Source organism: Peromyscus eremicus, chromosome 9 (assembly GCF_949786415.1).
Source record: "Peromyscus eremicus chromosome 9, PerEre_H2_v1, whole genome shotgun sequence".
NCBI classification, from domain to species: Eukaryota; Metazoa; Chordata; class Mammalia; order Rodentia; family Cricetidae; genus Peromyscus; species Peromyscus eremicus.
The window spans coordinates 61927469-61952133 of NC_081425.1; the positions used below are offsets into that span (position 1 = coordinate 61927469).

Genomic DNA, 24665 nt, shown 5'->3' on the forward strand with positions numbered 1-24665 from the left:
GAGAATATTTATTTAACCTTGCAGGAATTCTTGGGAGCTTCTGCTCAAGCGCTTTAATTTTGCCTGTGCTTTTACCAGGCTACCCCCTCACCACACCCCACGTCCCCCAACCAGGGGCAATAACTGCTTTTAGTGTGTTCTTGTAGTTTTAGGGTGTACTTAAGACTTTGTAGTTAGGTAGCAGGAATTGGAATTTATCAGCCTTAGTAATCTTACAGTGTTTGTACTTTTGGGTTGTATCAAGTTGTTGAACTATTGATAAACAACAGAGGTTACAATTTTGCATTCTGTTTTTTCCCATTTTGTTTCCCTGAAAGCTTCTCCCAGGCTCTGTAGTCACTCTGTACCCTCCCATTACAAATGCTAGTTTAGTTCTTGGTTAGGACCCTGGATTGTGACATTTAGGAGTTCTGTTAGATACATGGATAATGATGTTATGAATTGCATCCCATTTAGTAAAGCCCTTTTATGTTTTGTTTTGTACCCAGAGAAGTACTCCTGTGTAGTACTTACTTTTCATGAAATCCTTCTAAGTCCCAATTTAAAACCATCTAGAGAAACTGGACAGAACTTGTATAATGTTTTTATACACAATAGTTGTTGTAAAGATGTGAGTTATTAAAGTATTTGGTTTATTTACATATGGATTCTTGGTTTAATTGGTATAAACAGGGACATAAGGATGATAGCTTTTCTTAGAGTGTTGCTTTTTTTTTTTTTTTTTAAGGCTGCTTTCTTTTTTTCTCGTCTTTCTAGGAGGTGGAAGGATGGACTTAATTTTAAATGACTTAGTGTTTTTGGTTTTGTTTGTTTGTTTTGTTTTTTGGTGGTGGTGGTGGTGGTGGTGGTACTGGGATTGAACCCAGAACCTTGTATGTGCTAATAAGCATATACTCTACTACTGAACTGCCTCCCCAACCCTCCATTCTCTTTTAATGAAAACAAATATACGTTTGGACTTAGGCATGTTCAATTTGTGGCTGTTTGTTATGAAGGCTGAGTTCATGAAAACCCAGTGGCTATTCATGCATGAAATAAGCATCAATGCATGGATAAGTTCATATACATTTGTCCACAAATGGTCTTCAAACCTCCCAAAAACCTTAGTTGATTTCATATTGGGATTTTTCAGTATGATCTTGATTTAGGATGGATATTTTTTCCAATCAGTGTACTAAGGTTAAATTTTGTTGTTGTGTTTTTACACTTAAAAGTTGTTGATGTTTACAGAAGACTTTTCTCCTGTGACTTAGCTGCTGTTTTTCAGGAGGGCTGAGGCATTTGTGAGGAATTCCTGCTTTCTAGCTTTAGGTGAAGGTTTGGACATTTAAGGTATAGAGTTAAATCAGAAATGTTAAGTATTTCATTTTAGTTTCTTATGGATTTCTGATTTTGTTGTTTTAATAACCAAAGGAACATTCCCCATTAGAAGTAACAAGAATTAGTTTTTCTTACCAGGGGAAGGCATTTTTGTTATTTTAAAAGGTAACTTACAAGTAATGGTGGTAATTACATTAGACATTTTTGGTGACCTTGGAAAATTATAAGAAATTCTAGCACTTTAGTCCTTTTCCTATAAATGTAGTTTTACATTAAATAAGGTAATATTTATTCTAGAAAATATAAATTACAGTGCTAAACCTGATTTTGTTGTGTGAATTTATCATGGAAACTTTTGTAAAATGTTTCTTTACATGGAAATGTCACTCTAGGCAATCATTGGTTTATATTTATTGATTTGATTTCACTTATGGAACTAAGAGCCTCTCATCGAATGACTGTTCAGATTTCAAAGTGACTTGAATTGTTTACATAGCTTCTACCTGAAGGGTTTAGAACCTGTTTTCTGATAGTGAAACTAATATATATGGTGGCCAGAGTATCATATATGTTAACACTTTGGCGTGGGAGATAAGTTATCATAAGCTCTTACTACTTAAAATGTTATACATTTGCCTACTAGTTTTCTAAATGATGTTGCCTTCAGAATCTGTGTGAAGGTAGAGAACTCAAACTATCTCGCATCTATTGTGCAATGGGAGTCTTGTCACTGTCAGATGCGTTCTGATGTCCTAAATATGATGACTGCAGAAACTGTTCTGTCGCTCTTAAAAATGGACCCACACATGACAAACCATGCCTTTGGGTGTCTCCTGATGTGGAAGGCTGAGGACTGTGGTGTGCACTGGTCTTTAGTGTCTCCACCAGCAGTGCCTCCTGCTACAGTGTGACAGTCCCCCAAGTAAAGAAACTGGACATGTGCTCTCTGTTATTTTTGTTAGACACGAGAAAGGGGTCAGCAAGCTTTTGTTCCTGTTGAAACATTTGAGAAAAGAGCTGCTAGTCAGGCCTTTATTCTGAAATTAATCTCAAACTGGATGTAAAATCTTAAAAATATTTTTTAATTTATTTTTTTAATAGTAGTATAAGAACTCTGGCTGCTATTTAGTTATTCTGTTTTCTGGATAGAAGCTATTTGAAAAGTCCAGTTTCTGTCCCAGGGTAGCAAAATGTCCTTCCTTATTTTGTTGTTGTTTGTGCTTTATAACTTTACACTACCTTTTGAATAGACAAACCTCATTTTTCATGGGACAGCGTGAAGGCTTTGATTTCTTGGAAGTTAAATTTGAAGATGCATGTGTCTTTGGCATTCCCTCGGGTCTGAGATGTACTAACCACTGCGTGCAGAGGCCAGAGAGGCCAGGGCTAAGACTGTACTATGAGGCTTTCTGAGGAGTTTCCATAAATCAATATCAAATGACAGTTCTTAGATTTTTGTATTCTGCTTAATTTAGAAACAAAAGAAAAGTCGTTACCATGAGGGGCTAGTAAGTTTGATGCTGTTCTTGCCAAACAAACTCAGCCCAATCCCTAACGTGCAGTGTGGAGAGGGTGACACACAGCTCTGGTTTTGGGTGCATCTTCATGAATGTTGGAGCTTCTGAAGTCTTGACTGTATTGGGTCTGTCAAGGTGCACGCGTGCCTTTGTGAATATTCATTCTTGATCTCATTAATCAGGTGATGAGTGGTGAAATGTAGCAGAGCTGAAGGATAGAACTCAATAACTTTGTGAACAAGTTGGAATTGTCATGTTACCGTGTAATTGGTTTGCTTTTAAAAGAACAATAAATTAAATAAAATAAAGCATTGTCTTGTTTTTTATCTATTATATATACCATTTCTATACCATAAGAAGTCATGCCTAATTTTTTGGGTACTTATGAAGTAACATGATAGTTTTGCTATGTTAGTGTCAGTCTCTTGATCACTGGGACTTGACTCTAATACTGGGAGCTTGTTTTTTAAAAAAGGAAAGTAAAACCTTACTTATTACATCAAATAGTTGGATCAGAAAACAAGTAGAGAGAACTAAAACAATTCTAGAAATATAAAAACTATAATTTGTGATGCATTAAATATTTTCAAACTATTAGTACATTAAACTTTTGAACATTTTTATTGTGGTAAGCCTAACTATGTAGCTATAAGCAGATTAATTAAAAATTCTTTCTCAGATAAAACATTTGGGATAGATAAGCTAGGTTAGAAAGGCATCTCGAAATCATAGTTTTAACATGGAATTTGTTAAAAAGTAATCAATGTTCAGTTTAAAAATAATCTCATATAGGAACTTTAATCTTGAAAGAGTAAGGCAAATTTGTTTCCCCTCCCCGTTTTTTTTTTCATACCAGGGCCACAGCCATCTCTGGGAGTTAGTTTTGGAACGCCATTCGGCTCAGGTATTGGCACTGGCTTGCAATCAAGTGGCTTAGGTTCTTCAAACCTTGGAGGTACACTTTCCCTTTTCTCATATTTCATTGAGTTATTACATTTGAACTGATGGTAGCCTAGACCACATTTCTAAGAGGATCTGCTGCTATTTGGGAAGTTAAGGTTCCATCTGGCAAAAAGGATTCTCCAAACAAAGTCATTGCTTTCTAGCATTAGCTTCAGAGCTTAAAAAGTCATTCTGTCCTCTGTGGAAAGTAGATATAAAAAAGCGCTAAAACTAAGTGCAGGGAGTTTTGTGTGTTCCAATCAGAATGCTGAAATGGGAACTTGAGAATTAGTTTAAATCAACTTAGTTTTAAAAAATAGTTCTAATATACCTTGGAAATCCAATCTACATCTAGATCATATGTATATATTCCTGATCATTATCTTTTTTACCTGAGAGTGACCTCTTTAAACGTAATTCATTTTATTGTAAATTAAACAGCTCAACTTTTGTCATTTCTTTGTATTCTTGGCATTTTGACTGTATGTGTACATAAGCAATTCAGATTATTTTAATTGTTTCATAACTTAGTAAGGTAAGTCTATAAAAGCATGTTAATTATAAATGCACTCACAATTCTTTGTGGATGATTTAGAATTTATTATATTTTGATAAAAGTATGATAATGTAATGAAGGTTCCTGTATGAAGGTTACACTAAAATATAAAGAGAAGCTACAAGCTACCACAGTTATTTAATATAAACTGTTCTAATTGAGAATTTTAGAACCATGACAGGTAGCATAATCCCTCCTGACTGCAGTCCAGTTTCCGTAGTGTTTTTATAAGCAGTGATAATTCACTTTCAACTTTAGTATTTCAGTAAGCCATTGCAGAGTAGCAGAAGGAATTTGAACTTTGCTGGAGGTGCATCTTAGCTGGTGGAGTGCTTATCCAGCACACATGAAGCCTTGGTTCCCCCTAACTGCAGATAGAGAGCAGTGGTGCACATCTGGAGTGCCAGCACTCAGGAGGCGGAGGCAAGAGGATCGCGAGTGCTGAGCCATCCTCAGCTATGGAGGAAATAACATAAGACTCTGTCTCCAAAACAACGATAATAATAACAATAATTTGGAGTTTGTATAGAGAATTCCTGGTTAATTATCTTTGAGTACTTAGAATTTCTTCATGGGCTTTGTATGATGGAAAATATGTTTAAAGAGGGAAGACAGTTTGTCAATGTTAACATGGAGAGTACCATGGCAAAATTTAATGTAACAGAGTAGATTGAGGTAGTTAACTGTCCTGTGGTTAGTACGGATCAGAGAGCACTTACCTTGGAATATTGTAATGTTTACACTGTTGTACAAGTCATGCTTGCTTATGAATTTAGTCAGCCGTTTTATTTTTACAAAACGAAATAATGCTTCAGCTAGGCATATATTTAATAGTCTATAGTCATTTCAGTGGTCAAAATACCAATATAATCTTGACTTTAGTAGCCTCGTTTTTAAAAATTGCTGCTAGGTCATGAGCTAGTCCGGATAATTATAAAGTAGTGTTTTATTGAGACTGAATCTGCTCAGGAAGTCTGAGGTCATGGAGACTGTTTGTGAACACTGCGTTTATTGGAGCTGTGGTGGTGGTGGTTGGTTGTGAGTAGCCTGTAATCTGTGTTTTATGTGCACTGTGTATTTCTCTGTTACCTCCACTAGGATTTGGAGCTAGCTCTGGTTTCGGATGCGGCACCACAGGGGCCTCCACATTTGGATTTGGAACAACAGATAAACCCTCAGGAAGTCTTAGTGCAGGTTTGTGTGCTTCTGCCTGAGTTCCAGGCAGGTGAAAAAGTACAAATCATGTAACTAAAGATGACACACGTTCTTACTCTCATTAACCCCTGAAGATCTCTAATTCACTTTACTCTGAGGAAGCAGGTTTGACTGACTAAATTGTGTAGCCTTACCTTTCATGGTTGTATGTAACAAGACTTAGAAACATTTAACTAGAGATTCTTTTGAATCCTAGTGAGTGACTTTATGGTTGAAAACTTCCCTCTACACCCCCAGTAACCCAGTAGTTATATTTTGGTGGTTTGCTTTTCCATCCTGGAGAACTTTTTTTTTTTGTACTGGGGGTAAACATTAGGGTTTTACCATGCTAAGCAAGGACTATCCCACTGAGCTATTTCTCCAGCCTACTTTTTACTTTTCACCTGGATCCACGATCTCACTGAGTTGTCCAGGCTGGCCTTGCACTCATGCTCCTGCCTCAGCCTCCCAAGTAGCTGACACTGTAGGCCTGTACCACCAGGCAGTCAATTAGGAGAGACGTCTCCCTCCAAACAGGTCATCTTCGGTTGTTAGTACCTCTGATTTTAAGGGGTAGTGTAGTTTATGAATAATGACCAACTTGGTTCTTTGCTCATTTTTAAATAGGTTTAATCTCCTAGTAGAAAACTCAAAAATATGTTTACCTTTCTACTTTATATTTGTAAATAATACTTGTCCTGATGTGTAATGTGTAGGGATAATAGCAAGTCTAAAATAATGATGTAATACTGTTAAAAAATGTGTTCAAATTTAAGAAATTCCACTTACTATAAGAAGTATTTAAAGTCAGCAGTGCCAGTAGAGTAAGATTTGTAATCAGTGGTATCAGGACTATAATCTAAATACTACATTTGATAACCAGGTAGTCAGAACACTTGCTCTTCATTATGAAAATTCTTATAATACACATTATTGGCATTGTCTTGAACATTGAGGTGGGTTGAGGTTTTCCTGAAGGGCTCAGGATTTAAGGACAGGTCCAGATGCCTTGAAAGTCTTTTCAGAAATGTTTTTGGTGGGCTTGAGTAGGAAGACACTAACATAATGTGTACGTAATGATGTAATTTTATGCACATAGCACGTAAAACATGTTAGCATACAGACAAGGAAGTTTGTGCCAGCTTGAATTTTCCTACAGATTTCAGTTATGTGTGCTAGCTTGTTCTCTTGGTCAGTATCACCAGACTTCTGTCTCTCAAGGTGCTCTTTAGCTGTTAGCTAAATTATTTTTCTGTGAAGTTCCACGTTAGAAATTCAGGGGTCATAGGCATTTCCTACTCTTATAAATTGTGTATTCTCAGATAGAAATTTCCACTCCTCCCTGTTTTTTATATTTGTTTTGTGATTTAACTTCTCATTTGAATATTTTCTTCCCTGAACATAAGGCTTTGGCAGCTCAAGTACGTCTGGGTTTAACTTCAGCAATCCTGGCATCACGGCATCAGCTGGTTTGACATTTGGGGTGTCCAATCCTGCCTCTGCGGGGTTTGGAACAGGAGGACAACTCCTTCAGTTGAAGAGACCTCCAGCTGGAAACAAAAGAGGAAAGAGATAAACATACGGGTCAATGTGTTGGGAATGCTTAGCCGGCGCCGCTCATTCTATGATTCTATTTTTCTAATGATGTAGTAATTGAACTGCATCTAGGGAGATTTATAAAGTTTTGATATTCTTACTCTGGAAATTGAACTTTGTTTGTTTACCTTACCAAACTTCTTTCTTGTGAATTCAAAATCCAGTTGTAGTTTTGTTGCTATTATTTTTGACTCTCCATGTAAGAAATATTGTGATTAAATTGCCGATTGATAATGGTGAAAAAGATCCATCAACCTAAAACCTATGATTTCTCCTAGTGTTATAGCAATGTTTTGTTGCTAAGGTTTATGCTGTGAGAACATGCACATTGGTTTCTTATGCAGATAGTATGAACTCTAGGGCCCGTGCTAGAAGTAGTTTGTTCCTTGACAAGGCCTTTAGAACTGTGCTGCAGGGCATCTTGTGGATATGTATGTAATTATATAGAGAGTAATGCACACAATATGTGTGCACATAAAATATATATTTACACACCTACAACTCTTGCCTCAGACTCTTCTCCTTTTCTAGTGTATTGAGTTACTCCCTTTATGCTTCAAGTCCTCAGTGCTTATAGAAGGAGTAGCTCGGGGTACCTTGTCATTTCATTTGTTTACTAGACATTACTATTGACATAAATATTTAATCCAGTCAACTTCATCGTCCCACTCTTCTGTCTTTCTTTATACTTGGACCCTTGGTAGTTACTCCAACTGAGGAATGCTCTAAGGTTCATCAACAGATTTTAGAAACCTTTATTATTCTATATATTCTCATGGTACTACTATGGAATCTGGAATCTGTTTTTCATAAATGAGATGGACTTTTAGTTAGGAATGTATGTGAACCAGACTGATGTTCTGGGACAAAGAGCTATTAAGCCAAATTGAATCTATGCAGGTGAAGGATGCAATGCTAATTCAGTGAGAACTTGTTTAGCTGTTCCAATACAGAATTCCTTATAGGGCTATTGAGAAACCAAATGAAGTGGCTTCTCAGCCTCTTAATATCTCGAGTGCTTAATTTGTACTAGAGAAACTGCATTTTAGGATAAGTCTTTGTAGCAACTGTAAACTTCCTGGTTTTAAGTGAGTTAGAGTGAGTAGAGTTCCAGGGAGTGCCACAGAGGTATGTCAGGTTGTGTCTATGTGACCTCTTGTCTGTGCTGCCATCTTGGTGTTGAGTGGGTGAAGAACCACTATAGAAGGAATTGCCTTAGGACCATGTCAGCGTGAAATGTCTTTCCAATAGTTTTCAGGTGGGATGAAACCATGAAATTGCACAAAAATAGTTTAATTTTTTACATAGAAGGTTTCATACATAATGTTCATCAGTGAATATTTTCAGAATCATTTTCACCAAGGCACCTTTTTCTAAAATAGGTGTGGTGTATATAGATACATATACACATATATATTTTTAGTATAATGTTAGTTGGGTTTGATTATAAAAGTATTATTGGTCTGTTTTATTTATCTGCATATAACTGGCATTCCTGAATTTAATAATTGCATCTTGATGCATTGAAATAAGGAGAGTTATTTGTCTCTGAGCACTAAACATGTTTTTATTTGTATATTTTTATAATTCTGCAATCCTCAGTCTAGATTATAGGGGAGGATAAGGAAAAAGGTGTACGTTGGCATTTTAAATTATTATCAGAGTTACATATACCATTACAAAAATACTGCTTTGTTGTTTTTTAAGGACATTGTATTGTGCTGCAAATATCTGAATATTTATATTTCTCTGGGTTTTTTTTCTTTCTATACATTTTCCTGTGTTGAACCACTGGAGACTTGTAACATTCATTTGTGGTAGATTCAGTGTTGTCCTTGTCTCCTTTGTCTTCACCTTGTCCAGAGCCCATTATGGAAACAATAAAGTTGTGGTAGTTGCTTTGAATCTTTGTAGGTCTCAGCAGTTGTGCATATATAATTCTGTTATTGCTTCTTTGTTCTCTCTCTCTCTCTCTCTCTCTCTCTCTCTCTCTCTCTCTCTCTCTCTTTCTCTCTCTTTAGTTTCTCGAGACAGGGTTTCCCTGTGTAACCACCGTGGCTGTCCTGGCACTCACTCATGTAGACCAGGCTGGCCTTGCTTCTTTATTCTCTTTGATTGGGTTTTAGCGTTTCCCACACTAGTAAGTTATAGTCCTGCTCTGTTGCTGGAGAATTTCTCTCCAGCTCCCGCCATCAAGTCCCGCCAGTCTCAGAGCCCATTTATAAAATAAATATATAGACTCTTACATTATTTAAACTGCTTGGCCATTAGCTCAGGCCTGTTATTGTCTAGCTCTTACGCTTATATTTAGCCCATTTCTATTAATCTTTACTTTGCCACGTGGCTTATGGCTTATCGGTACTTTACATCTTCCTTGTCCTGATGGCGGCTGGCAGTGTCTCTCTCTCAGCCTTCCACTTCCAGAATTCTTTTCCTTGTCCCGCCTATACTTCCTGCCTAGCCAATGGCCAATCAGTGATTTATTTACTGACCAATCAGCAACACATTTGACATACAGACCATCCCACAGCACTGCTCTCTTTTGTTTTTAACAAAAGGCTAAAGAAGATGGAGTACATTCTGACTGGGCAGATGTCCGGCCCAGTTGTTAAAGTGCTTGGTATACCAGTATGACGATCAGAAATGCTAGTGACAGCCCTCCTGTCCAGGCATGGGGGAGGCAGAGCCAGCTGGTCATGGAGACTAGCCACACCAGCAAGCGCTGGCTTTGACCAGGAGACCCTGCCTGCCTCACTGAATAAGGTGGAAAAGCACTCAAGAGTGAGTCCCAATTGCAACCTCAGTGTGCCTCTCTGCCTTTCCTGCCACACATGGTCTAAATGGACAGAGGGGAGAAGGATAGTAGCTTCTGTGTTACGTGGTTTTTTGTCTTCTAAAAATGATAGCATTAAGCATCATAATTAGGCAGGTGGACATTGGAGTAAAAAGCAAGGGCTTCTTTAGCTTAGCCTCAGTCCTACCCAGCCAAGTGTACACTTTAATTGTTTGGGTCTCTCTTGCTAGATTGTTCTAAAAATGTCCTTTGAGTGTGTATGGGTGGTCACTCTGCTTTTTTTTTTCTTTTGTATTCTCATTTTATTTTCTCCTAGCTCCTTTTTAAACAAGCACATTGACAACAACAAAGTATCCTAAGTATTTTGTGACTTTGATTTCCTCGCCTTTTTGGCATATTCTCCACCTCTTCCCATCTCAGCTCATAGAGATTGCCGTTTGCACGCTCTTTCCCTCTCCATACCCCAGTGGTTGTCCTGGGATCTCTTCAGCTCTTCCCTTTTGATGGTCAATTGGGTTCAATTCTGTAGTTGGGCGTAGTTTTGCACATGGCATGGTAGAGGCCCCGAGAAGTTAATAGGAAATGCCTGCAACAGGCTGGTCAGCACTTTGCAATGGCTCACTGCCTATTCTATAACTGGATTCCTTGCCCGTGCACAAGAGATGGCTTGTGGTTAATTCTGCTGCTTGCTTATGGGGCAGATGAGCAATCTCTATTAAGCAAACTCAATACAACCAATCAAAATATATATCACTGGATTGCTGTGGAAGTGGGTAAGGGAACGGAGAGGGTATAAAAGGCTCTGTTCAGCTGAATGGCCTTCAGCCTTTAGACTGTTGTCTGCTGGGCTATTGTATTCATACAGTAAAACTGCTTCTGGCTCTCAGCTTGGGGTTTTCTTCCCTTAGTTTCTGTGGCATTTCTGAAGCATTGACCAGGAAGTGATTTCACCTTTTTTGCATCCCCAACTCCTCTCCCTCCCAGGGTGGTGGGTGTTTCCAAGACATTGGGAGTGGCTACTTGCGTGGCACCATTTAATCTGTAGGAGATTGACTCTTCCTGGGGAACTGGGACAAAGCTCCTGAATGTGCAGTTGAATCCAGGCCCATGAACCAGATCAGAGGACCTCATTCATCAGATTGGGAAGAACCTGGTTTGTATGGTTCTGGTTCCTGTTAGCTCACTCCATTGAGTGGAAGAGAAGAACAGTTGTCTAAGAGGCCTTGCTGTCTGAATGACCTGCTTAAAAACAACAAAGGACAACAACTCTGCAGTGACTTCTGAGCATTGGGCAAGGGGTGGGGTAGAATGAGTGTATCTTAGCCATGGGCAAGGGGTGAGGAATCCTGTTTATTTGAAGAACTGAGAAAGTGGCTGAGTGCCACCTATGGGTGGACAACAGAGTAAGCCTACACCTTTTGAATGTATCACAGTTTCCAAAAGAGGTATTCAGGGTAGACAGTGAATGTCAAACTCCCAGGAAACAGGGCTTTTTGTGAAACATTGGCTCTATTTGGGGGTGGGATGACCCCATGAGGGGTCACTGCATAAAGAGATAGTAAAGTAGTAAGACATTAGAGGAGATTGAGAGTACCCCGACCAGTTTCCTTCCATTGCTTGGTGGCAGGACACTGTCCTCTCAGTATGTGCTGCCTGAAAGCCTGCTTGGAAAAGAACTATAAAATTATGATGGTAGGGGATAATGATGTCTTCTTAATACATAGCGGAGCCTAAGCCTGAGAAGAAACCTGTTTTAGCTGAGGAGCCCCAGAAGTCTCTCCACATATGTACAGTTGTACCCCCTCACTGACAACACCTGTGCCCCCAGCACTTGGTGGGAACGGAGCCCAATACTCTTAGCCCTGCCAGTGCCAGCATCATCACCAGCCCCCATAATAGCAGAACCATCCCTTGGAACTATCCCTTGGAACTATCCCTTCCTTTGGAACAACCATTCCTTCTGAGACTCCTGGAACCACTGGATGTAACTCACTACACCCCAGTGGGAAAGAGCAAAGAATGCCAAATCTTGGCCCATTGGACATGATAGATGTCCTGGATGCTCTACAGTTACCATTTTGAGAGATTTGGAGGCCCATCTATTTTGACCAATAAGGACAGGTCCCAAGAGGCAAATTAACCTTTCCTGCCACTGACTTCTTAAATTCAAAAGAAATCACACTAAAAAAAAAAGCCTTAGTCCTCCACTCAGTGCAATCTGTTATTCAAACCCAAGTTGAGTATCACATGGGCAGATTGCTTACCACCACTCCAGCTTAGTCCCAGATGATCCAAGGAGGAGATGACCTTCCTGAGGAGGTATCATTGGGACCACAGTGATGGTGGAATATGGGGTTGGAGAGGCTCAGGTGATAAACTGCAGATTCTTTTAATTGGAAACAAAAGGGGTAGAAAGGTATTAAACATAGGGGAAAGTTTCAGAAGTGCTTTGGGGACCTGGGAGAGCCTGAATCTATTCTATGAGAGACTGAAGTAGTCTACACTCCATTTGACTTCAAAGCAGCCAAGAGCCAACAAAGAGTTAATGCAGCCTTTGTTGGCAAGGCTCGGAAACATCAGATGCAAGCTGCAGAAACTTGTGGAGGGTGTGAATGAATGCCAGCCCATTACTGGAGGTGTCTTAGAAAGTTCTGAGACTAGGAAGCCAAGTATGAGGCAGATCAAAGGTTAAAAAGAAAAGTAAATGTGCTGGCTGCTAACCTGGTGGAACGTTCAGAGCCGCCATGGGGCAGTGTCTGACCAAATTGGGGCTGATACCAATAGGGAGGCTGATGGGATGGACCACCTTGCTCAGAGGTGAAACTGGCTCAACCAGTGTGCATATTTTCATAGACCATTGGAAAAAGGGATACCCACTCAAGGCAGAGAGTCCCTGCTCAGGTCCCAGGAGAGGAGAGAGACTGGATGATAGCAGCCGGGACAGGGAAAGAGGCCCCAGGAAAATGAGATTGTAGGCTGCTTAGCTGCTGTAGAAAACCGAGAAGCCGGGCGGTGGTGGTGCACGCCTTTAATCCCAGCACTCAGGAGGCAGAGGCAGGCGGATCTCTGTGAGTTCGAGGCCAGCCTGGGCTACAGAGTGAGTTCTAAGACAGGCTCCAAAGCTACACAGAGAAACCCTGTCTCGAAAAACTACAAAAAAAAAAAAAAAAAGAAAAGAAAGAAAGAAAACTGAGAAAAGAGTAGACTGGGGCCCATTTCCATTGGCCCTGCAAAGAGCATACAGTCAAAATAACTGCTGGAGCTGCCCAGTTGATCTTATGTGGACACTGAGGCCACCTATTTGGTTGTGACCTAACCCACGGGCCCCCCATTTTCAGAAGCACACTACCAATTGTGGGAGCCACAGGCATCTTTTCCTCATCTCTGGCTGTTGGAGTCTGGGAGCCATGAAGTTATCTGTGACTAGTTCTATATCATCCTGATTGTACAGTGCCTCTGCTGGGTTGACCTGGGAAAGCTGCAAGCTCAAATAACCTTTAATTCCCCAGAACCAGGAAACTTATACTCTGGGAAGACCTGAAACAAAAACTTTGACTCCTGCTGTCCACTGAGAAAAGGAATAATGATTCTTTGGCTAGGCTAAGAAGCCACAACAGGGACCTGAGCTCCCTCACAGTTCTTGAGTTAGGGGCTGAGGTCAGCTCACCAGGGCTCTCCTGAAATATTCCTCCAGTTAAGACCTGGGATAGCCCTCTTGCCAGAGGCAATATCCCTCTCAAAGAGGCACAAGTTGGGGCTTTAAAATGTCTAGAAAAACTCTTAAAATACAAAATTCTCTAGTCCTGTCAATCAGCTTGGAGTACACCTCTCCTGCCAGGCCAGAAACAGAGGATTGATGATTACCATCCATTACAAGATTTAGGGCAGTTAATCACAGTGACTTTGCATCCAGCTGTCCCCAACCCTTATCCCCTTCAGGGTCTGATCCTGCTTTGGCTGTTTTCTTTAGATGTAAAGGATCAGCTGCTGGATTCACACCCCTCTATCCCAGCAGCCAAACAGTGACAGAAGTCAATTAACTTGGACCAGATTGCCCTAGATTTAAAAATTCCCTTAACACTTTTGGCACTGTGCTAGTTGACCAATGTAACTGTACACTACTCCGATATGTGGATGATTTAGTGCTGGCTGGAGCCACCAAAGAAGACTGGTGGGGACATAGCATTCTCTACTGTGCTATGGAAAACTGAATATAAACTCTAGTAAAAAGCCACAAACTGGCCAGATATTCTGGCCTTTAATCCCAATACTTGGGAGGCAGAAGCAGGCAGGTCAAATTGAGTCTGAGGACTGTCTAGTCTACATAGCGAGTTCCAGGCCAGCCAGAGCTACATAGAAGAGACCCTGTCTCAAAACAACTCCCCATGCCACACACTCACAAATCTACTAAGAAAGGGTCAAATATCTCAGGCTTCATTTGTCACAGGTGCAGTTCGAACTTGGTCCTTAGAGAAAGCAGGCCGTTTGCTCTGTTAGTTCTGCAGACCCCCATGTCAGATTTGAGTTTCTTAGAGAGACTGGTGTGTTTGAGTACCAGATTTCTCTGTTCTGGAAGAACCAGCTTTATAAAACTGCAGAGCAGGTAGAATGTTCTCACTGTGGAGAAAAATGCCAACAGAAAGAAATCATTACAGACTTCAGACTCCCAGGTGTGAGTGAGTGCAGGGTTTCAGACAAAAAGATACTCGGTGTCATAGATTCTCTAGTTTAGGCTCAGGTACCATTTATCTTTTAGTATCAGCTCAGCCAGCACTTTCCATGATACTATGACACCATGTCGGTTAAATCTTAAATGTACTTTTTGTCCTGTGTGTGACCCTTCAAATTACTTTCTGTAGCTTTGACTAGTTAGAATTTATTTTCACAAATTCAGGTCAGAAATGGGTGCAAGGAATCATTTGCCAGCTAACAATAATTGGGCTGTTTTGTATTTATAACCTAGCCAGACAGCTCAGTTATGTCCTTACAGATTGCTTTTCTGGGAATGTTTATCTTAAAAACCATTAGTAAGGCGTCTGTTCTGATCTAAAGCTATTTTGTAGCTTTGTATCCTCCAGTGGTGCTTAGCAATAAAATTAAAGGAGTTTGAGCCAGTGTGGCTCCCAGTTAATCATTAATTTGTGCTGTGATCTGAAGCAATTCCTTAGGTGAAACTCATAGGCCCTGACTGTGTAGCATTTCCTTATATTCATTTTTATTTATCAAAATTCTATATAGACTGTAATTATTATTACCAATTTAGACAGTACAGCAATAAGGAGGAACCACAGATATAAATGCCCAGTAGATCAGGATGTTGCCATGAGATAAACTCACTACAGTACAGGCAGTGGGGGACTCCCCACATCCAATATACCATGTCGGATATCAGAAAGGTACAGCAGAAGCAAAAGATATTCTGGAGTCTGTAGCCTCGTGCATGGTCTTGCTTAACAAGGTATATACCCATCAGAGAGTTTTTCTTCTGGTGGGTTGACACCCTGAACCCCAATTGCCACTTGCTGTTCCTCTGACATGGCTACTGGCTACCAGCATAGTTCAGTTGGTAGCCAGAGGGTTAAAAATCACCTAGAAACTACACAAATATCATCCATTGAGCTCTTGGAAGGTGGGGTATGTAGACAGTAAAATTACAGATAAGCAAACTATGGCAAAAGGTTCATTGGCACCGATTAATTGCTGCCAGTTGATTTGTTAAGAATCAGATCCACTACCAAACAAACAGGGTTTCCTGTTTATGAAATCCTTTGTGGGTATCCTCTCCTTGTCAGGGGAATACATGGAAATTTAAAAGGATTGGACAACATCACTTTAAGACAGCAGATGCAGGGGCTCTGTTCAACCCTGCCCCCATTCATTACAAAACCAGGGAGCAGTTGTTGCCTGTAAGCCTAACCACAAACACACACACTCCTTTAAACCAGGAGATGCAGTCTGCATAAAAGAATGGAATATCCAGTCCCTGAAGCCTTTATGGAAAGGTGGACTCACTGTTAATTTATCCGCTCCCACTGCAGTAAAGGCGGCCAAGATGTCTCCCAGGATTCATCACAGCAAAGAGAACCCAGCCTCCAATAACTGGGAATGTGTTCTTGATCCAGCGACACCATGCAAGCTGACCATCCGAAGGAATGCAGCCGCACCACCAAAGGGCTTGAAGAGATCAAGAGGCACAATGAAAGCAGAGAACAACAGCCCTGCTTCAGTCACTCCAAAAGCTGACTGACCTACTCAGGATGGAACCCTGAGGAATCAGCCATTGGTGGGACAAGCAAACTGCTGCCCTTCTTCCTAGCTCATGAATGCATTGCCAACCCCTTGTTCTTACCTCTTGCAGTCTTCCTGCTTTGGGCCTTTGCTACAGGATTCAAATGGCTGCCCCTGCAGACTATGGCCAGAGGCTCCTGTTAGCCATCTGTTACCTCTTTTGCACAGGATGCATGGCTGCTATCTGTTTCTGTTAACTTGGCTCCCTGTCATGGTCTCTGAACCTTCCTGTGATTCTTGCATGGGGTTACTTGGACCTTGTTCTGTCACACTCACTTTGAATCCCAGGAAAAGACCTCAAGAACTTGTGACTATAAAGACCAATCCACGCGTTTTAACCCCCAGTACCTTCCCCCTTTTGTGAACAGTTAGAAATTCAAAGATGGGACAGAACCTTATTACAGAAACACGGCCTCTGATTCTTCTGCACCAAAGACCATCTTTTGATATATGTGGAATTGTAAGACAAGCTCATTCCATTACAATAGGTTATGTGGCAGCCTCTAACAAGGATGGAAGTAATAGTCAAATAATTCCCATGTAAACAGTCCCAATCTCGGCTGAGTCTAGGACAAGCTAGCTATAAAATTCTCAGAGGCACCTGGTTCCCCAAAGAAACTGAGGACAACATGGTAATAGCATGTCTTCAGTTGGATAGTTGAATTGCCCCCAGGTGGATGTAACCACATTCTGCTGTGTGTCAGGGGCTTATTATCATGTTGACTTTTCTGTCTTCAACCCAGCAAGCCCAGAATTGAGAATGATCCTCTGTCTTGAAATACATATAGCCAACTTAAACCCTGAAACTCCCCTGAAGGTTGAAGGGTTAGTGTCTTGCACTGAGCCTCCACCCATGCATCCTTCTTTCTACTATGAGGGTACACTCACATCTGTTCTTATGAAAGAGACTATAGCCTAGTCTCTAAACATCTGTTCTTGTTATATATATGGGGGAATTGACACAGGAGATGAATGGCCCTGGGATGCCAGATGGTTGAGTCTTCTAGAGCCCTATAATGAGATCAGATACCCCACCAAACTACAGGGGTCTCCTCAAAACTTAAATCACTGGGAAAACTATGGCCCAATAGAGAAGCAAATTTACTTCTCCTGTGGAAATCTTAACATGTTTGGGCCAGAGGTTTTAGGATGTTACCACCCAAAGGACTCAGGTGAAGATCTCCTAACTACTATGAACCAAACTCCCATCCACTGTCAAAACTATTCTCATCTCTGACAGGGTTGGAATGATGTTGAGCCCGATGTGGAGTGTATTGGCTCTTGGAGAGAATAGCATGAACTCCAGCAAATTTGCTAGACTCCTGGAACAGGGAACAGCCAGAGGATGGGTATGCAAGGGCTGAATATTCAGAGAAGGAAAAAAAAACAAACAAATAAACAAAAACACCAGCTGTAAAAATTAGTGACCAGGAAGACAATGACTGACCCTCAGAACATATAACTCAATATTCTCTGGCCCGGCCCCTAGGCTAGGAGATAGGTCCTCGGCTAGCATACAGTTCCTGTAAGTTAAACTGCAACATTAGGTCACAGGCTGTTTTGGATTTATGACTAATACAACTTAACATTGCTCTTGAGTTGCTAGCTAATCAACAAGGCAAGATATATAGTTTAGTTTGTCAAAAGCACTTGGTCTTAGACTATGTGCTTGCCTCTATGGAAAGGCCAGCCGAAGCAGAACAGTAAAGACTGTAGAGGACATCACAGATGGAGTGGCGAAGTTTACTAATGCTCCAGTCCAAAGCTTGAACACTTTGGGACCCCGAGATTTATTTGGAAGATAGTTTTGGCACTTGGGGGAGTTCAAAAGCCGCATAGGTGCTGTGCCTTTTAATCCTGATTGATTGCTTGATTCTGCCTCTGATTTCCTTGGCTAAAAACATCTCTATGCTCACGGAAAGCACAATTGAGGTTAAAAACTGACATTTATGATGCTATGAAAATAAAAGCCTGAAGCCAAGATGATGTTCTGTGACCCAGAAAGGGATCCTAACATCAAAGCAGGAGAATGTAGCAGGAGGCCTGGAGAAGCAACAGGCTGACATTCTTGTGATATCTCACTACGCCTCTTCAGTAACCAAATCTTTCCCTCTTCCTTCCTGCACTGTAAATGGCTTGTAAACTCTGCTGCTTGGGTGAAAAATTCTGCCTATGGGGGAACTGAGCAATCTCTATTCAGCAAGCTCGATATAACCAATCAAAATATATCGTACTCTGGATTGCTGTGGGTGGAGGGAATGGAGTGGGGGGCGGGAAGGTATAAAAGGCTCTGTAAAGCTGAATGGCCTTCAGCCTTTAGACTGTTGTCTCCTGGGCTGTTGTATGCATACAGTAAAATTGCTTCTGGCTCTCAGCTTGGGCATCTCTTCCCTTGGTTTCCTGTCTTTTGTGCATATGTTTAATGCTTCTTTGCAGTTGATTCTCAAAAGGATTTGATTTGCTAAATGGTATATAAAGTATGATTTAAAATTCGATCTTCCCCCATCCCTCTCCTGCCCAGTTGCTCTATGCATTACTACCAGTGTGTAGTGGTATCCATTTCTTTGTAATCTAAACTCTCAGTTGTAAATCAATAGTTGTTGAAGTTGAGCTTTTAAATGTATGCCCACACATATTAGCTGTTTGCATTCATGTAATTGCATGCAGCAGCCTTTGTCTTTTTTTAACACTAGGTCACTTGGCAGTTTGTCCTTGGTGGCTTGTAGGATCTCTGTTAGTGGGTACTAAGATTTTTTTTTGCTGTGAGATGTCTGGAGTCAACTGGGTTCAGAACCATGTCTTTACACTGCGTGATCTTTTCTAACCTAGACCTCAGCTTTTTCAGCTGAGAATGAACCTGATATACATGGGTGGTTGTATTAAGAAAACAATCTACTAGAAACAGTTTACAAAGGGCCCCATCTTTTGTTCATTCTTTTTATTTTTGTGTGGGGTGTCTGTTCTAGGACACTTCAGTTTGTATGTTAATTTTCATCCACTTTGTGAATTGAGTTGTTTTCACCCCACACTCCTCTCTCATCTACCTCCTCTCCTATGGAAACCCTTCTACCCAACAAGCCCCCTCCTGGGTTATTATTTTGTGTGTATGGCTGTTTTGCCTGCATGCTATATCTACGTACCACACACATACCAGGTGCTGTAGGAGCCCAGAAAAGGGCATTGGATCCCCTGGGTCTGGAGTTACAGATGGTTGTGAGCTGCCATGTGGGTGCTGGGAATTGAACCTGGGTCCTCTAGAAGAGCAGCCAGTGTTCTTAACCACTGATCCATCTCTCCAGTGCCAACCCCATCCCTATCATTTCTCCCTTTTGTGTGTGATTTACTGAGTTCAGGGTTCTTTGCCTGAGCACGAGTGGCAAGTTCTTTCCTGGAACAAGGGCAATGTATCAGTTGCATCACTGAAGAAAATGACTCCCTCCCCCCAGCGATTGAGCTGTCAACAGTAGTCCCTTGGAAGGAGTGGGGCACTGCTGGATGTTTTTGGTTTTGGTTTTTTTCTTTTTCTTTTTTTTTTTCGATTCACTTTTATATTTTGCTATGTAGCTCAAAGTTGCATCTTCCTGGTTCTGCCCATGAAGCCTGGATTACAGGTGTGCATCACTAATGTTTGGTGCCTTTAGAAATACTGCTTTGGGGTATTTGTCGCCTGTGCATGGAAGTCCAGCTGTCCCTTTAAATGACCCAAGAGAACCATAAGATGAGGAGGAAGGATTACTGGCCTAGAATGGCCTATTACTTTTCTTTCTCTTAGGTGCTCCATATATTAACTCCTCAGCTCTGTGAGGTGAGTACCACCTCTAACATGCGGAACTGGGCACAGAGACAAGTACCCTAACAGGGACTGAATTATAAATGGATAAGCCTAGATTCAAATAAGCAAACTACACTAGGCTTTTAATTTTTTTTTTGTTTGTTTGTTTTTTGTTTTTCGAGACAGGGTTTTTCTGTGTAGCTTTGCGCCTTTCCTGGGACTCACTTGGTAGCCCAGGCTGGCCTCGAACTCACAGAGATCCGCCTGGCTCTGCCTCCCGAGTGCTGGGATTAAAGGCGTGCGCCACCACCGCCCGGCTTAGGCTTTTAAATTTAACTACACACTGTAAGAAAGGATTCTTGTTAATTGAGAAAGACACAAAGAAAATTGTGTCTTTAGTGTTGACAAAACCATAGTTGGTTTTTAGCAATGAGTATGAATTTGATTTATGAAGTATCGCAACATTAAAGAGCCCCAAACATAAAGTAGTCCTTGGAGTTGCAAGGGTAGCTTAGAGATGGAGCACTTGTCCAGTACACATGAAGGCCTGGGTTCAGGCCCCAGCACTGTAAATAATCATCTCGATTTGAACATATTAAAGGGGCTCTAAAATGTAACTTGTGCTCCACTCTCCACACTCCTATTCAGCTTTTTTGTATATTGTTCCATCTTGGTGACTTAAGATCATTTCTTTTGTTTGCGATTAGAAGTAATCCTTCTGCTGGGATAGGTGACATTTGTGTCTAGTCACAGTAACTCTGGCTATTGTGTGGGATATTCTTTGCCCTTCATCGGGCAACAGAAGCAGTTCAGTGAATGTCGTGCTAACTGATGATGTGCTAAGTGATGATGCTAAAACACTCATCCCACACAGAACCCTTGCAGTCTCTCATCAGATGAGTAGTGCCTCCACCCTGTGGTTTCCCATGTTAACAGTGCTCTCTGTGTTCTGAAAAATTGAAAAGGCAGAAGAAAGCTTCCTCTGTGGCCAGTAAACATTTTCCCCACCTGTTTCTTTTGCAATTTTACCCTGTAACTGAACATAAGGACTTAAAAGATACCAAGTCTAGATAAACAACACAAGTGTGAAGTCCACTAACATCCTAGGTTGCATCTGCATGTACTGTTTGAGAATGAAAATAAGCCTCACTGGACCCTCTAGACTGTGCTTGTTGGAGGTAATGGTTCTACTGAGTTTTTAAAAACTGCCACTTTGAAACAGATTTTGTGCTGTTTTCTTTTTTCTATAACTACCATGAGTGTATATGTAAACTTTGTAATACAATTTAAAGCATGATTGCAAATGGTCCCTGTAGGCAGAAGTTTCTCTGCCCTGCCTGGCCCTGTGTTCCTGAAAAATCTCTCCCACCTGCAGTCCTGCAGCCGCTTATAAAATAATTACACAGAGGCTTATATTAATTACAAACTGCCTGAGCTTTTACTCCTGCTTATATTAACTAGCTCTTTCAGCTTAATTCAACCCATTCCTATTCATCTATCTCTTGCCATGTGGCTTCGTGGTTTACTAGGACTTTCACATCTTCCTTCTTGGGTGGCTGGATCACATCTCAACGGATCCACCTTTCTGTTCTATCCACCTCTCTTGGATTTCCTGTCTGGCTGTAACAGCTTTATTTATTAGCCAATGGGAGCAACACATATTCACAGCACACAGAAAGACATCCCACAGCAGGTCCCTGTCTTTATTTTTTATTGAAAAAATATGAGTTAGCATGCACTGTCTTATTATGATACTTCAGGTAGAATTGTTGTCTTTCATCCCCTCTTCTCTAGCCCTTCAGCCCCCTCATGAACTCTCTCATACCCCAGAGCCTCTTGAGGCTTTCATGGCACCTGTGCCCTGTTACCCTCCCTCCACTGCTCAACACCACGTCTGTGTTCTCTAGTTTCATAGCTGTGTCTCCACTTCTCTCCCACTTACAGATATACATATAAGCCAGGACCCACATGTGAGACAACATGCAATTTTGTCTCTGTGAGTCTGGGTGCTTTGTTTAATCTAATGCTTTCTAGGTCACCCATTTTCCTGTCATCTCTAGATGCCACACAAACTTATTCATCCTTTAAATTTGTCTTTAATGAGAGTTTCATGCAATTTTGATCATTTGATCCCTACCAGATCCACCTCACCTCTCCCTACCACCACAACTTTTCAATAACCTCTGACTCTAGCTTGTAGCTATCATATGCTTGTGTGTGTGGGGCCATCCAGAGGACATGGCCAGCCTACCAGGAGTTTGCACAAACCCTACCAAGTTTGCACCCTTGAGGAAAACTGACTCTACTAACCCCAGAAACCTGTCCATTGCTCCTCAATGAGGGGTGGGAGACCATGTACCCCTTCCTACTCCATTGGAGAATGTTGACGGGCTTGATCTTGATCAGGCAACCACAGCTGCTGTGAGTTCCTGAGTACAGTGGACCTGTGGTGCTCAGAAGACCCTGTTCTCCCTGATCTCTGGTGCCTCAAATCTTTCCACCTCCCTCTTCTTCAATAGTCCCTCAAATACAATAAAAAACAAATCACATACTTTTTATCTCAAGAGGAAAGAACCAAGGCATAAATCTCCCAAACTTAAGAAAAAACAATATCCAGCAGTGTAGCTCCAAATCTTACAGTTCATTGTCTGCCATCTGACACTTGTGGTCTTCTGGGCTCCAGAGGGCTTGGGCAACTCCATTTCTCTGGTGCCATCCATAATGTACACAGCTTGTCTCACAGACTCAGGCCACCTCCATGCCACATCTGCTACTATCTTGGTGGTCATAGCATGTGTGTGCTGTCCCACGGTCTTGGCAACTTCATTATGCTGGGGTCTCCACCGCAAATAAGGCTGCACCTTCACCACCGTCTTCTCCTGGCCTTAGCTGCTCTCCAGGCCCATTCATGTCTTTAAAGCCAACATCATCTGGCATCTCTTACATATTATCAGGTTCTGCTTCCAGCTTGAGACAAAGCCGTAGTCTCTGAACCCTTGCTTCTGTGTAGTGACCCTGAGTAAACGCTTGTAAGAAGATTTGGCCTCAGTAATGCTGGTCTCTTACTAGTCATACCTGACATTTTAGCTGTGGCTATCTAGCACTAATTGTCCAGTAAGCAAAAGTTTCATTGCAATGACGCTATTCTCTTATTAATCACAACTGATTCTTCATATCAGCTGACTAGAAACCACAGATTCTTAATTCAGATATATCACATGAATAACCCTGAGAGAGTCTTGGCTTCCCTCTGAAACTTCACATTCCAGGTCTCTGCCATCCGCATGTCTCTCCACACTCCTATCTTCTAAGAGCTCCAAACACTTCCACAAGTCCTCCCTGAGACAGCATGGTCAAGTCTGTCACAGGAATACTCCAAACTCCTGGTATCAGTTTTTGGTCTAGTCTGCTTTTCCTTGAGGTCATAAGCACGATTACCAGTTTGCGTTTGTTTCTGTGAGGCTCCTGAATGCACATCCCAACAGGACTGCATTAAAATAAGTCCCACTTGGAGAGTCATCTTGAGAAATAAGTAGTTCAAGCCACGGTTTGTCTCTCCTTTTCTTTCCCTTCCTCTTTGCTTGCTTGCTTGTTCATTTGTTTGTTTCTTTTAGTCTTGAAACAGTGTATAACCCTGGCTGGCCTAGAACTTACTATGTAGCGCAGGCTGGCTTTAAACGTGGTGTAGTCCTCTTGGCTCTGCATCCAGAGTGCTGGGCATGTGTGCCACCCCTCCTGGCCCCCAGTTCCTCCTGAGAATCATGCTAAAATATTCTCAGAACATAGATTAGGTTTTTCCTTTTAAGAAGCCAAGGCTACGAAAAGCCTATTTATTTATTTGTTTGTTTGTTTGTTTGTTTGTTTATGAGACACCTTTGTGGGGAAGAGGAGCTAATGGTATTGACAAAAAGTTGACAAACTGGCATATGAGCCAAATTCACCCCACTTCCTGTTTTTGTAAATAAAGCTTTATTAGAATACAGCCATGTCTGTTTATTTGCAGGTTGCATATGCTACTTCTGCAGTATGGTGGGAAAGTTCAGTTGGGAAGGCAAACTTGGTCTTCTGACCCATTACAGAAAATAGCTTGCTGAATATCCCGGTTTGTGGGGTTCACTGATCTTTCCTCACATGGCTTAAATAGGGCAGAGAGCTGCTTTGTTAAGTGACTCAAATGTAGTGGACTAAGAAAGGTGGGTTACTTCTCTTACATGATCATCCAGGCAGTCAGTCGATGTGGCTGCTGGGTGGAGCCAGAAGCACAGACTCCTCTAGGGTAAGTTCTGAATAGTGGAGTCAGTGTGCTTTCCAGCTCACAGAAGAAGGGCGCAGTGAGAGCACACTTCCTTTCTTTGTAAGATTGTGATCCAAAGGTGGCTTCCATCTCTGCTGTACACCACACTGACCAGCACCGAGTCACACAGCTGCCAGTGGGGCTGTGGTATGTCCTTCCACAGCTGCCGTGGACTCAGCCAGAATCCTGCCGGGGAAACAAGGGAACTTACTAAGGGGCTTTGGGTGCAGCACACTGCCACAAGTGCCTGGGCTTGCCTGTCCCCTGAGAGCCACTAGAAGCTTTGACAGCCACCAGGCTTGGTGCAACGTATATGTGCCTGGTCCTGATGGTTGCCGGAACCGGGGCATTAGAGTCCAGGAGTGGGAGTTGCAGACTCTTGTGAGCTGATG

At 41.5% G+C, this 24665-nt stretch overlaps 1 protein-coding gene across 2 annotated transcripts in view; it reads left to right on the forward strand.

Moving 5' to 3' along the window:
- The window catches only part of Nup58 (nucleoporin 58), a 54432-nt gene that overhangs the window by 26369 nt on the left and 3398 nt on the right, over positions 1 to 24665 (forward strand). Inside the window, exons 13-15 of one of the 2 annotated variants that reach the window (XM_059273539.1) lie at positions 3694 to 3792; positions 5434 to 5529; positions 6936 to 9030. In XM_059273539.1, coding sequence (XP_059129522.1) covers positions 3694 to 3792; positions 5434 to 5529; positions 6936 to 7105 — 365 coding nt within the window. In that variant the 3' untranslated portion in view covers positions 7106 to 9030. Of the gene's footprint in view, positions 1 to 3693; positions 3793 to 5433; positions 5530 to 6935; positions 9031 to 24665 lie in introns of those variants that run through there. The other variant, XM_059273540.1, reaches the window with a different exon arrangement.